The sequence below is a fragment of the Rhincodon typus genome, chromosome 31 (assembly GCF_021869965.1).
Source record: "Rhincodon typus isolate 14 chromosome 31, sRhiTyp1.1, whole genome shotgun sequence".
Classification (NCBI taxonomy): Eukaryota; Metazoa; Chordata; class Chondrichthyes; order Orectolobiformes; family Rhincodontidae; genus Rhincodon; species Rhincodon typus.
In genome coordinates this window covers 10,954,410-10,967,263 of record NC_063362.1, presented here as the reverse complement: position 1 = coordinate 10,967,263, position 12,854 = coordinate 10,954,410, and the positions used below count along the sequence as shown (strand labels likewise).

At 40.3% G+C, this 12,854-nt stretch overlaps 1 protein-coding gene across 1 annotated transcript in view; it reads left to right on the top strand.

Moving 5' to 3' along the window:
* Nucleotides 1-12,854, top strand: part of ttc34 (tetratricopeptide repeat domain 34) — a 99,898-nt gene that overhangs the window by 37,871 nt on the left and 49,173 nt on the right. The window contains exon 5 of the mRNA XM_048614875.1: nucleotides 1,623-1,789. Coding sequence (XP_048470832.1) covers nucleotides 1,623-1,789 — 167 coding nt within the window. The remainder of the gene's footprint in view (nucleotides 1-1,622; nucleotides 1,790-12,854) is intronic.

The window sequence follows — 12,854 nt, the reverse complement described above, 5'->3', positions numbered from 1 at the left end:
GTTTAATATGATGCCAGTAATGCATTCTCCAGATAATGACATAAAACTTAAATTACCTGAACACTAGCTGCATTGTAATATGTCTTTCTGAATCAAGTGTGGGTCTTTTGAATTGATCCCATTGTATAGAATTACCATGGAAATCCATCAAGTGGTTCAATGGAATTGTGTATTAACTTAGTTGTAGGTGTGGTCATTTTTTAAAATTTAAATCTTCCCATTGCCAGTTAAAATTTGAGAAAATAAATTTTCTTATTAATGAAGTCCAACTGTAATGGTATCACTTTTTGGTCTTCAGCATATACATTATAATAGACTTCCACCATCTGCAATCCCTCCCCACCCTTATCTGCTTTCCGGAGGGACCACTCTCTCCGTGACTCCCTTGTCTGCTCCACACTCCCCTCCAGCCCCACCACACCTGGCACTTTTCCCTGCAACTGCAGGAAGTGCTACACCTGCCCCTTCACCTCCCCCCTCACCCCCATCCCAGGCCCCAAGAAGACTTTCCACATCAAGCGGATGTTCACCTGCACATCTGCTAATGTGGTACGTTGTGGCCTCCTCTACATCGGGGAAACCAAGCAGAGGCTTGCGGACCGCTTTGCAGAACACCTATGCTCACGGTTCGCACCTCCCAGTCGCGAACCATTTCATCTCCCCCTCCCATTCCTCAGACGACATGTCCATCCTGGGCCTCCTGCAGTGCCACAGCGATGCCACCCGAAGGTTGCAGGAACAGCACCTCATATTCCGCTTGGGAACCCTGTAGCCCAATGGTATCAATGTGAACTTCACAAGCTTCAAAATCTCCCCTCCCCCTACTGCATCCCTAAACCAGCCCAGCTTGTCCCCGCCTCCCTAACCTGTCCTTCCTCCCACCTATCCCCTCCTCCCACCTCAAGCCCCACATGCATCTCCTACCTACTAGCCTCATCCCGCCCCCTTGACCTGTCCGTCCTCCCTGGACTGACCTATCCCCTCCCTACGTCCCCACCTACACTCATCTTTACTGGCTCCATCCCCACCTCTTTGACCTGTCTGTCTCCTCATCACCTATCTTCTCCTCTATCCATCTTCTATCTGCCTCCCCCTCTCTCCCTATTTATTTCAGAACCCCCTTCCCCTCCCATTTCTGAAGAAGGGTCTAGGCTCGAAACGCCAGCTTTCCTGCTGCTTGGCCTGCTGTGTTCATCCAGCTCTACACCTTGTTATCTCTTAATTCAATGAAGTCTGATTAAATTAGCTCCTTTTTAAAACATAGATTAATGTGGTCTGGGAGAAAGTTTAAATAAAAGTCAATTAACCTTGAAGCAGTCAAGGGTGAATAATAAAGAATAGGAGTCAGTACATCTCCCCCCTGCGCCTGCCCCAGGAGCTGAATGATTTGGGATATCCCATCTGGGAAATTGGGGGAAAATTGTGCAGGGATTGGTGTAGCATTTCAAAGAAACCTTGATTTCTAAGCGGTTTAGAACAGAGGGAAAAGGAAACAGAGATTCAGGCCTTGCTAGTGCTGCCCATATGCTGAGAATTAATAGAACAGGCCTAACAGTCACTATATTTAATTCATATTGTAAAATGGTTTTATGTAGTTTAATGTATATTTATTTTTGTTCTAGGAGGCACTGATGAAGCCTCACTCCTCACCAGAGCACGATGTTATGTACATCTTAACCAGAAGAAAACTGCCATCTTTGATTTTGGCACAATTTTAAAGGCAAACCCAACCCATGTACAAGCACGATGTGGACGGGCCTTCATGTATGTGATCCTTAATAAAAAAAAGGTAAATTTTTTTGTTCTCTTGTTATGCTGCCTATATTAATCCTAAAGGTGAGAATAATTCCAACAATTGAAACGATTCATATTTCTTCTGATGAATGCCATAGTTGGTGCTATCCAATATGAAACTGAAATCTTGAAGTGAGATATAGACTTAACGAGCTATATCTGCTCCAAGCAACCATTTGCACCATATTTCTTCTCTAAGTAACCACTTGCACCAAAGTTTCTCCATTGTTTTAAAACAGGTTGATTTATTTTAACTATAGGCTTTTAAATGATATAGTTTTGCTCTTTGTTCCAGTGCAATGTTAAATTGTTCGGTAAAATGACATGCTCACTTGCACTTCATTGATATCTTTTTGCGATTTAGAAATCTGGATTATTTTCTTCAGTGAAAACAGGTTTAGTTGCTTGAATTTTTCTTCATAACCAGTTTCTAAAACTTGTAATTATTTCTCTTCCGTGGCCCCTCTCTGCTGCATTCACATCCTTTCTGGCCCAAGTTGAGCAGAAGGGCAGACCACACTTCAGAACGAACCTCATCAGAGATATGTTTTGGCTTGTGCTCTAACAGCGTACACATAACTGTATATGCCTGCATTATAAACGTTGAGGACAGTGAATGAATGACTGAATTCTAAATACTACATTTTTAAGCCTTTATGCATCTAATTTAAATGCAACTACTTGTAACTTGTTTTATAGAAAGGAAAGAGGTGATTTGAATTCTGTTAGTTTTCTCACCTTTTTATCTGTGTTATCACTGTGATGCGAGCAGTACACTGTCTTTATTTAGTTGCATCACATCAAAAAATTAATTGATTTACCAATGGTATTTTCTCTATATTAGACTATAAAGGAACCTGTTTGATGGGTCTTGTTTTACTTTAAGACAAAATTCCTGGAGGATTGGCAGAGGAGGTGTTGACACTAGACTCTGGCAGCCTGGACCAAGGGTCACCAGTTAACAACAGTATTCCCGAACATGGAGATGACAACAGTTAGAGATTCCACTTGACTGACAGCCTCAGTCTGTTCCCTTAGAACTCGTCTTTGGTATCCCCTGAATTCACATGAGTGATCTATTGAACGTTTTGCAACTGGCTCCTCCCCTATTGCTGGGCAGAATTGAATATTACCAACTGGCATCTCTTGGAATAGTGCTATCTGTAAATCATAGAATCCCTACTGTATTTAAGCAGGCCATTCAGCCCGTTGAGTCCACACTAACCCTCCGAAGAGCATCCAACCCAGATCCATCTCCTCCAACCCTATCCCTGTAACCCACCCTGTATTTCCCATGGCTAACCCACTAAGCCTGCACATCCCTGGACACTATGGGCAATTTACCATGGCCCATCCATCTAACTTGCACATATTTGGACTATGGGAGGAGACCAGAGCACCCGGACGAAACCCATGCAGACACAGGGAGCGTGTGCAAACTCCTCACAGCCGGTTGCCTGAGGGTGGAATTGAACCTGAGTCCCTGGTGCCATGAGGCAGCAGTGCTAACGGCTGAACCACTGTGCTGCCCCATCATGTTATCAATTATAGATGGATGACTTGCTCAGTACAAAACAAGGGTACAAGTAAAGATTTTCATCACAATGGATTGACTTAGCGATGATACGATTGCATCACAGCATTCAAAACAGTGTCACTGGACTAGTAATCCAGAACTTCTAGGCTAATGTTCTAGGTGCATGGGTTCAAATCTTGTGAATCCATTATGATGAAACTCGAACTCACTAAAAATCTGCAATAAAATGTTAGCCTAACGTTAACCATTAATTATTGTTAATTGCAGTAAAAAGGAATGGAGGGATGTGCACCAAGGACAGGAGAAGGGATTAGTTTAATTTGGCGTCATGTTTGGCACAACATTGTGAGCTGAAGGGCCCATTCCTGTGCTGTACAGTTCTATGTTTCATGTTCTTAATGCTATCTGGTTCACTAAATCCTTTAGGGAGAAAGATCTGTCATCCTACATATGACTGAAGACACATTGCAATGTACTTGATTCTTAACTGTCTGAGCAATAAATACTGGCCTAGTCAGCCACGCCCACATCCCATGAACAAATTTTAAAGGTATATGAATATGCAAGGTGCCCATTATGCATATTGTCTATGGACTTGTGTATTAAATGTGTGTACACATCAGAAATCAGTTTAGATTGTGAATGCGGACAGAACCCAGAAGTGTGCATGACATTTCAGAATCCTGTCCCTAAACTCTTCCATGTACAGTACTTGCATTCTAGTGATCTAAATAATATTATGATATTCTTTGTAACAAAAATCAAATGGCCATAAGTGTGATATTGACACATGCTATTTGGTTGAATAGGAATGATCTTCACTGTTGTAAGCCTGCATGTCTTGACAGAACCTTCAACAGTATAACATATCAGGCTTTTTCTTCAGACTTCAAATTTCAGTATAATTTAAGTTGGGACACGTCCATTCTCTACTAATCTCTGCTTCAGTGACTAATTTATTCTTCAATGCTTCAAACCTTTCTGAAATACAAATAGCTATTGTTGCCTTGACAAATGTTTCAGAACGCAGACAACAGCTGGAACGAAAAAGAGAAAAGTGACCCTACTGCTAAAGGCACTGATTAACCATTCAGGCAAAATAATAGAACTGACACCTTGATGGCTCATTTAATCCAGCTCTATAAGCCAAGTTCTTCATGACTTTTATTTCATTTGTAAAGAACTGAGAAGGGCATGAAGACCTGCACAATTTGTTCCCTGTTGATGAAAATAAATGCTATATTTTAACCTTAGTACCATTCTTTCCCCACCAACTTACTTCCTTACATGTGTGGTGCAGTTATACAAACAGATGATACTAACTAATGGTTTTCTTTTCTTTTATACACTGGTCAGCTGGGTGTTTGAAGCGTATTGACATTGTAACAGTACTGAAGAATTCCCAAACCAAGTGATTTGAGATATCTAATTCGAGTTTTGGTTTGACTGATATTGAAGATATCATTGCCCAAAGCCGAAGTACACTTAGTCCGGAGAGTTTAGACACAAATTACAAACACTTGTGACTTAGTATAAAGTATAAATACTTAGTGTACTATTAGGGTTTAACCAACTAAAATCATGCAGTTCATCAGCAATGGATAACATTTCCAATACTTGTCCAGTTGATTTCACCAAATTTGTTAAGATATTGTTCCAGCTAATGCTTTGAACCAGAGTGAGAAGTATTTAGTCCTGATGACAGAGTTAAAGTCCCATTAATGTTTTGGCAATATTTAACAATAGCTTGAACGCTTTTGTGGCATAGTGGTGGTGTCTTTTCCTCCTGAGGCATAGGACCTAGGTTCAAGTCCACTCCCTCCATGTCTGAACATGTTGATTAAAAATATCTATAAAATTACACTAGAATACTGTGCACTGCCCAGTTCAAATATTAGAATCATAGAATCCCTACAGTGTGGAAACAGGCCCTTCGGCCCAACAAGCCCACACCGACCCTCAGAGCATCCCACCCAGACCCGTCCCCCTATAACCCACCTAATCTACACATTAAATGACAGCATATGCCATAGATTTGACTTTTTTTGTTTTAACTTTCCATCACTATGAAGCATTAGAGATACTTTGACCTCAAAGACATAACAATTATCTCTTTCCCCTACCTACCCACCCACCTGTAAGGAGGAGGTTATTTTTAGTTAAGCAACTGAGAAATGTGAACTTAAACCCTTGCATCATAAATGGTGGCTACACAACTTGCAAAAACTGTTGGTGTACTACTACCATTATCAAGCCATGGGAAAGCATGTCGCAAATGTGACTGAAGAGTGACACCACTAGCTGCAATTCAGTAATGGCAACGGCTGTTGTATGGAACACAAAGTCCAGGTAACTTCATCTGGTAGTTTCCTGCAAAGCCTGAAATTTCCTCATCAACTTTAGGTTAGATGGCTACCTCAATACAATGTTCATACCTACATTCAGGATACAATTTGAAGACATCTCAATGTACTAAGTTCATCATCATATGCCAATATTACTTTAAATCAAATATTTTTGAGATGCTTTAACAAACTGACATGCTTGCTCAGAGACTCTAACACAGTTACAAGTGAAGTCAGTTATAATAGCTGCTAGCAGAGGTCAGCTAATTCAGCACATACTAGGCTTCAAACATGGGCCTACACACACTGCATAGCTCAGTGCTACACCAAAGGTCACTTGACATCTGAATTATCAGAAGAAGATTGTATCCTAAATCAAAGAAAACTTCGTAAGCATTCTGAACAAAAACATATGCAAGTATAGTGTTTGCATATTAATTTTCAAACTTAAAAGTAAAACTTGTACTTGAGAAAACAAAATATTTGCTATTTTAAACAGCAAGATAATGTCCAACTTCATAAGTCATGTCACTTAACAATTTTTTTTGTCCTCACTTCACTTTCTCTGGGATCTAATTCTGTGCTTCTTGCTTTTTAAAGCCTGTAATTGCTGAAAGTAAGTTGCAAAGATTTGAAATGAATGCAAATAACAAACTTAAATTACTGTGGAAAGGGAGAACTTCAGTTGTTAAGGATCTTTTAAGTGGTGACCTTGAGTACCATCTCAGGTCCAAATCAAAGATCCACTGTCAGTTTGGATTGTATTAATTCAGCTTGTCCAAATTGAATTAGTTAATCTTAACAACCAAACATTTCACCTTAACAAGCCTACAAAACAAAGAGGAATTTTAAAAAACTATTTCTCTTTCAAAGTGTTGACATATATTGGTTAATAATTGCATGATTGTTGCCATAAAATTGCTGAACGTTACAGATAATAAGCTGGTGAAAGCCCAATTGAGCACATTTACTCAAGTACAGAATAATGAATTGTGATTGTTATTTTGAGATGTATTTCATGTTTTTTTTTAATTTTTAGAGGTGGTATTCTAATAGAGGAAATCGTAGATTAAATGAAGTGTGTTTCAGAAAGTAACAATTCATGTTAAATTTACTGAATGTCAATTTCACAAATTCTACCAGTTTTCAGGTGAGAAAATAGAACGTGAAAATCCAGGTCACCTAGACTTGAGGTGCCCAACCATTTCATTGACAGCCTTCCCTACCTAAAACACTTTGCAAAAAAATTGGCAATGCAGATTTGCATATTATGTGCTGTTATTGTTACTGCTTTATAAAGGTATAGCAATGGAGTCACATCAGTGATCAGGGTTTTGTAAAGTTGCTGCCTGTTCAAATTGGTAACTATTCAAATGTTGGCAAGGTTTGACTTTCTCTGTGCATAATAGATGGTATTTCTATGAATGCTTGCAAATCCACCAATAAATTAGTCTTGAGCAGTCATTTTCTTTTCAGATTGATACCAGTCTGATTTTAGTTAACTCAGTGTATTTTCTTTTTGAATCGACATTCCATTTTGCTTGTAACACAAATGAAATGGTAGTAGTCTTCCAGGTTCTGGTGCAGGTTATACCTGATGCAGTGTTTACACTAATGGTGTATTTGTATTACAAATTTAGCATCAATGCAAAGCAATATTAACTTCATAACAAACATTATAGACTTGCTGCATAAATCTGGAGTTGGCACTCTACCAGAACAAAACTTAATGGAGGTGGTAGTTCAGCACCATGTGGAGTAGAAATTAGTGTTTTGTATAAAAATAGATTTACAGCATACTTGAGAAAAGTGTATTGCAGCTCCAGAGGATTTCTTTTTAAATTCTGAGGAAGGGTCACCGGACCCGAAACGTTAACTCTGTTATTTCCTTCACAGATGCTGCCAGATCTGCTGAGCTTTTCCAGCAACTTTGTTTTTGGTCCTGACCTCTTTTTAAATGTATCTGTCCACAATTGTCATGTTTGTAAAGCAGATATTGTGCCTTCTGTATGCTCTACACATTTAACTGTTCAGATCCTCTCTTTCAGAACAGAAACAGCCAAGTTGAAGTTTAAACATATTTCTGTCTGGATGGTATTCAAACTTAAGCTCCTGGTCTCAAATCTAATAGCTGCAACACAAATTCAGCCCTAATTTAAATACTGATCACATTGATGCTAAACTGCCCAAGCTTCATAGTAAATTTCATTAATTTCTGCTCATTACTGATGATAAACAATTACATATTTATACATTTCCACCACACAGTGGTTGTAAGTATTTGCCTTTATAAAATTTAATGAGTTATTTACTCAATCTTTATATTGATTTGTCTGGTACTTCAAAGAAAGTGGGGAAAGAGTGAGTTGAAGTGAAGTTGATACTTTCACATTTGCACTTCTTAAAAGTGCTGGCCACACTTCATTCAATTTTCACATTTTTCCACCACTTTGACTTCAGTTTGGGAGCAGAATCTCTAATATGAAGAACATTAACAGAGATAATGGAACATTGCCTTGTTGAAATTCTGTTGCCACGAGGACTATCCAAAGAATACTGTTCTCTGTTGTACAGGTTCTTACCATATTAACACATCAGAGACAGGAATCAAGAATGCACCTTTGGATTCAACTTCATAAACACCCAATAAGTGATATTGTCTCTAAGCAGTGATAACCTTTCTTGATAGGTTTTTTTAAAGCATTGAGCTAAACTTGCCTTTTTTAAAACTAGATTTTCTTTTCCTGTGATGGGGCCCATTCTCTACCTGCACCGAGGACATGCTCTAAGAATTATATATTTCAAGTCCAGAAAGGAAGAAGTGCTGTTGCTGATGAAGTCATGATGTCTTCAAAGAATGATGGAATTCCTACACTGTGGAAGCAGACCATTCAGCCCATTGAATACACACCGACCCTCCAAAGAACACCCCACCCAGACCCACCACCTAACCTATCCCTGTAACCCTACATTTCCCATGGCTAATCCACCTAGCCTGCACATCTTTGGATTGAGGGAGGAAAACTGAGCACCTGGAGGAAACCCACGCAGACACAGATAAAACGTGAAAACTCCACATAGACCATCACCCGAGGCTAGAATCAAATCCGGTCGCTGGTGCTCTGAGGCACTAGTGCTTAACCACTGCTCCACTGTGCCACCCCATCTTGTAGAAACAAAACATTTCTTAGCAAGGACAGAAAACAAATTAGCATAAACTGGTGAGCCTGACATCAGTGATGGGCAAGTTGTTGGAGGGAATCATGAGGGATAGGATTTACATGTATTTGGAAAGGCAAGGACTGATTAGGGATAATCAACATGATTTGTGCTTGGGAAATCGTGTCTCACAAACTTGATTGAGTTGGATTGATGAGGGCAGAGCAGTGGCTGTGATCTATATGGACTTCAGTAAGGCATTTGACAAGGTACTTTATGGTGGACTGGTTAGCAAGGTTAGAACACAGGGAATACCAGGAGAACTAGCCACTTGGATACAGAACTGGCTCGAAAGTGGAAGACAGAGGGTGGTGGTGGAGTGTTGCATTTCAGATCGGAGCCCTGTGATCAGCAGTGTGCCACAAGAATCGCTGCTGTGTCCACTGCTTTTCATCATTTATATAAATGATTTGGATGTGAAACTAGGGGATTAGTAAGTTTGCAGATGACACCAAAATTTGAGGTGTAGTTGACAGCAAAGAAAGTTACCTCAGAGTACAGTGGGATCTTGATCAAATGGACAATGGGCTGAGGAGTGACAAATGGAGTTTAATTTAGATAAATGTAAGGTGCTGTATTTTGGAAAGACAAATCAGGATAGGACTTGTATACTCAATGGTAAGGACCTGGGGAGTGTTACCGAACAAAGAGACCTTGGAGTGCAGGTTCATAGTTCCTTGAAAGTGGAGTCACTGGTAGATAGGATAGTGAAGAAGGCATTTGGTATGCTTGCCTTTATTGCTCGGTGCATTGAGTATAGGAGTTGGGAGGTCATGTTGCAGCTATACAGAACATTGATTAGATCACTATTGGAATACTGCATACAATTCTAGTCTCCCTGCTATAGGAAGGATGATGTGAAACTTAAGGGTTGGAGGGTTTGAGCTATAGGGAGAGGCTGAACAGACTGTGTCTATTTTCCCTGAAGCGTCGGAGGCTGAGGAATGACCTTAAAGAAGTTTATAAAATCATGAGGGGCATAGATAGGGTGAATAGACAAGGTCTTTTCCCCAGGGTTGGGGAGTCCAAAACCAAAGAGCATAGGTTTAAGGTGAGAGGGGAAAGATTTAAAAGGGATCTGAGGGAAATTTTTTCATGCAGAGGATGGTACGTGTTTGGAATGAGCTGCCAAAAGAAGAGGTGGAGGCTGGTACAATTACAATATTTAAAAGGCATCTGGATGGATAAATGTATAGGAAGGATTTAGAGGGATATAGGCCAAATGCTAGCAAATGGGACTAGATTTATTTATGTATCTCGTCGGCATGGACAAGTTAAACTGAAGAGTCTGTTTCCGTGCTGTGTATCTCTATGACTCTAGCAGACTTGGAAATGACTTATTACGGCAGACGTGAAGATGCTCTGCCTTATCTGAACATATGTGAAGTCCTGTGTTAGCAAAGACCCAAGAAGCTAGAGTGTAAGTACACAGGCCAGATACCGCTACTTTATTAACTTTACAGGTCGTTGTCTATTATTGGGGCTTTGCGAATTAATTGACAGCAGTATTATAGAAGTCTTGTGTGTTTCTCAGACTGATCAACAGAATTGAGGATGTTTCTCAGAAATGATAATGATGTTGGGGAGTAGGGCACTTTATTTGAGATTTAAGGATCTGATCCAGAGACCATTGGTGAGGGTATACCTACCAGTGGAGTTGGAGTTTATCCAGTAACATTTCTAACTATAAGTATGCAAACGTTAATCTGTTCAATAGAATAGCTGTGTAATGCTGTTGATTTATCAACTATCTGAAGAATCTAATTCTAAAATATTCTTGTCAGTTAATATCCATTTTTGACACTGGTCTCAACTGAAATTTATAATCAAGGAGTTAGATGCTGAATTTTTGTGACAGATCTGGGTTACCTTTTTGTAATCTGTGAAGAAGAAAACAGAGTTAATATTTCAAGTCATTGACCCTTATCTGAAAAAGTGGGCTGAACTTTTGCATACTTGACCCACTGGGAGTGGGGTTTTCTAAAGTTTATAGGGACTCCAAGCTTTAAATTTCTGTGCATGCCTGAAAATTTCAACTCGCTGTCATGTGTGTGTTGTTACTGATCAGTTCTTCACCTGGAAGCATGGTGGTGGGCAATGGATGTCCTGGTGGTGCTGGGAGATCAAGGGGAAGGTTGGTGTCAGGGAGGCTCCTCAGATAAGCATCCGAATCCAGAAGGTTGGTTAAAGGCATTCCACTGCTGAATCCACCAAGTCTTTGCTCAGTGAAGTTGCCAGGTTTTCCGATACTCGAAACCCAGCTGACAAGATAAATTTGAAATATTAAATAAAGGTCAAGTTTGCAGCCTCATTACAATAGTTAATGTTCCAGCCCACCACCTTGATACACGTTGGTCATCCATTCACCTTCTGGCTTCCAATATAGCTGGAAATGGGCAATCTAGGGGTGGGTTTTGGTCGAGGGACAGATTATTCTAACTTTAATTATCCACTGATCCGACCGTCCCTTTGTATTTTCAGTTAATATTTCCCTGTTACCTCTGTTTATTTCTCTACACTTCTGCCTGGTTTAAGTGTTTCTAACATGCCAAGAGTAGCACCAGGCTTACTTAAAATGAGTTATCAACCTAGTAAAGTTATGGAACAGAACTACTTGTGTGCCAACAGCATAAGCAGCAAGTGGTGGTCAGAGCCAAGTGATTCCACAAAACTGAAGATCAGGTGCAAGTTTTGCAGTCCTGCCACATTTAGTCATGATTGGTGTGGACAATTCAATGATTCACTGGTTGAGGCACCGCCACAAACATCCCCATCTTCCATAATAGGGAAGCCCAACACACCAGTGTTTCAAGTGTTTGCAGTAATCTTCAGCCAGAAGTGCCAAGTCAATGATCCACCTCTGCCTCATTCAGTGTTGCCCAGCATCACAGATGCCAGTGTTCAGCCAATGCTGTTCACTTCACATGATATCAAGAAAAGTTTGGAAATGCTAGATATTGTAAAGGCTTATGACCCTGACAACATTCTGGCAATAGTACTAAAGATCTGTGCTCGAGAACATGTTGCACCCCAAGCCAAGTTGTTCCAGAATAGCTACAACACTGTTGTCTACCCAAACGTGTGGAAAATTGACCAGGTACAAGAGAAGTGGAACTAATTGCTATCCAGCAATCACTGTCACATCAATTTACTTTTGATCAATAGTAAAGTGATGGAAGGTGACATCAACAATGCTATCAAGCAGCATTTGCTTAGCAATAACCTGCACACTGAAGCTCCGTTTGGGTTCTACCAGAGCCAGTCAGCTGCTGACCTCATTACAGCCTTGGTTTATATATGGACAAAAGAGTTGAATTTGAAAGGTGAGATGACAGTGACTACCCTTGACATCAAGGCTACAAGTGACTAAGTCCAGCGTCAAGGAGCTCTAGCAAAACTGGAGTCCCTAAGTCCGGGAAAACTTCCTGCTGGTTGGAGTCGTACATAGAACAAATGAAGGTGGTTGTGATGTTTGGAGGTCAGTCATCTCAGCTTCAGGACATCTCTGCAGGAGTTCCTCAGGGTGTTGTCCTACGCCCAACCATCTTCAGTTGCTTTAACAATGACCTTCCCTCCATCGTTAGGTCAGAAATGGGGACATTCATTGTGCAGTCATCAATGTTCAGCATCATTCATGACTCCTCAGGTACTGAAGCAGTCTACACCCAAATGCAACAAGATGATTAGGGATCGTCAACATGGCTTTATGCATGGAAAATTGTGTCTCTCTAACTTCATAGAGTTTTTTTGAAGAGGTGACAAGATTGATGAAGGCAGAGCCTTAGACATTATCTATATGGACTTCAGCAAAGGTTCTGCATGTAAGGTTAGGTCACATGGCATATCTGGGAGAGCTAGCCAATTGGATACAAAATTGGCCTGAAGGTAGTAGACAGGGTGGTGATAAAGGGTTGCTTTTTGGACTGGAGGTCTGTGACCAGTGGTATGCCAGTAGGATC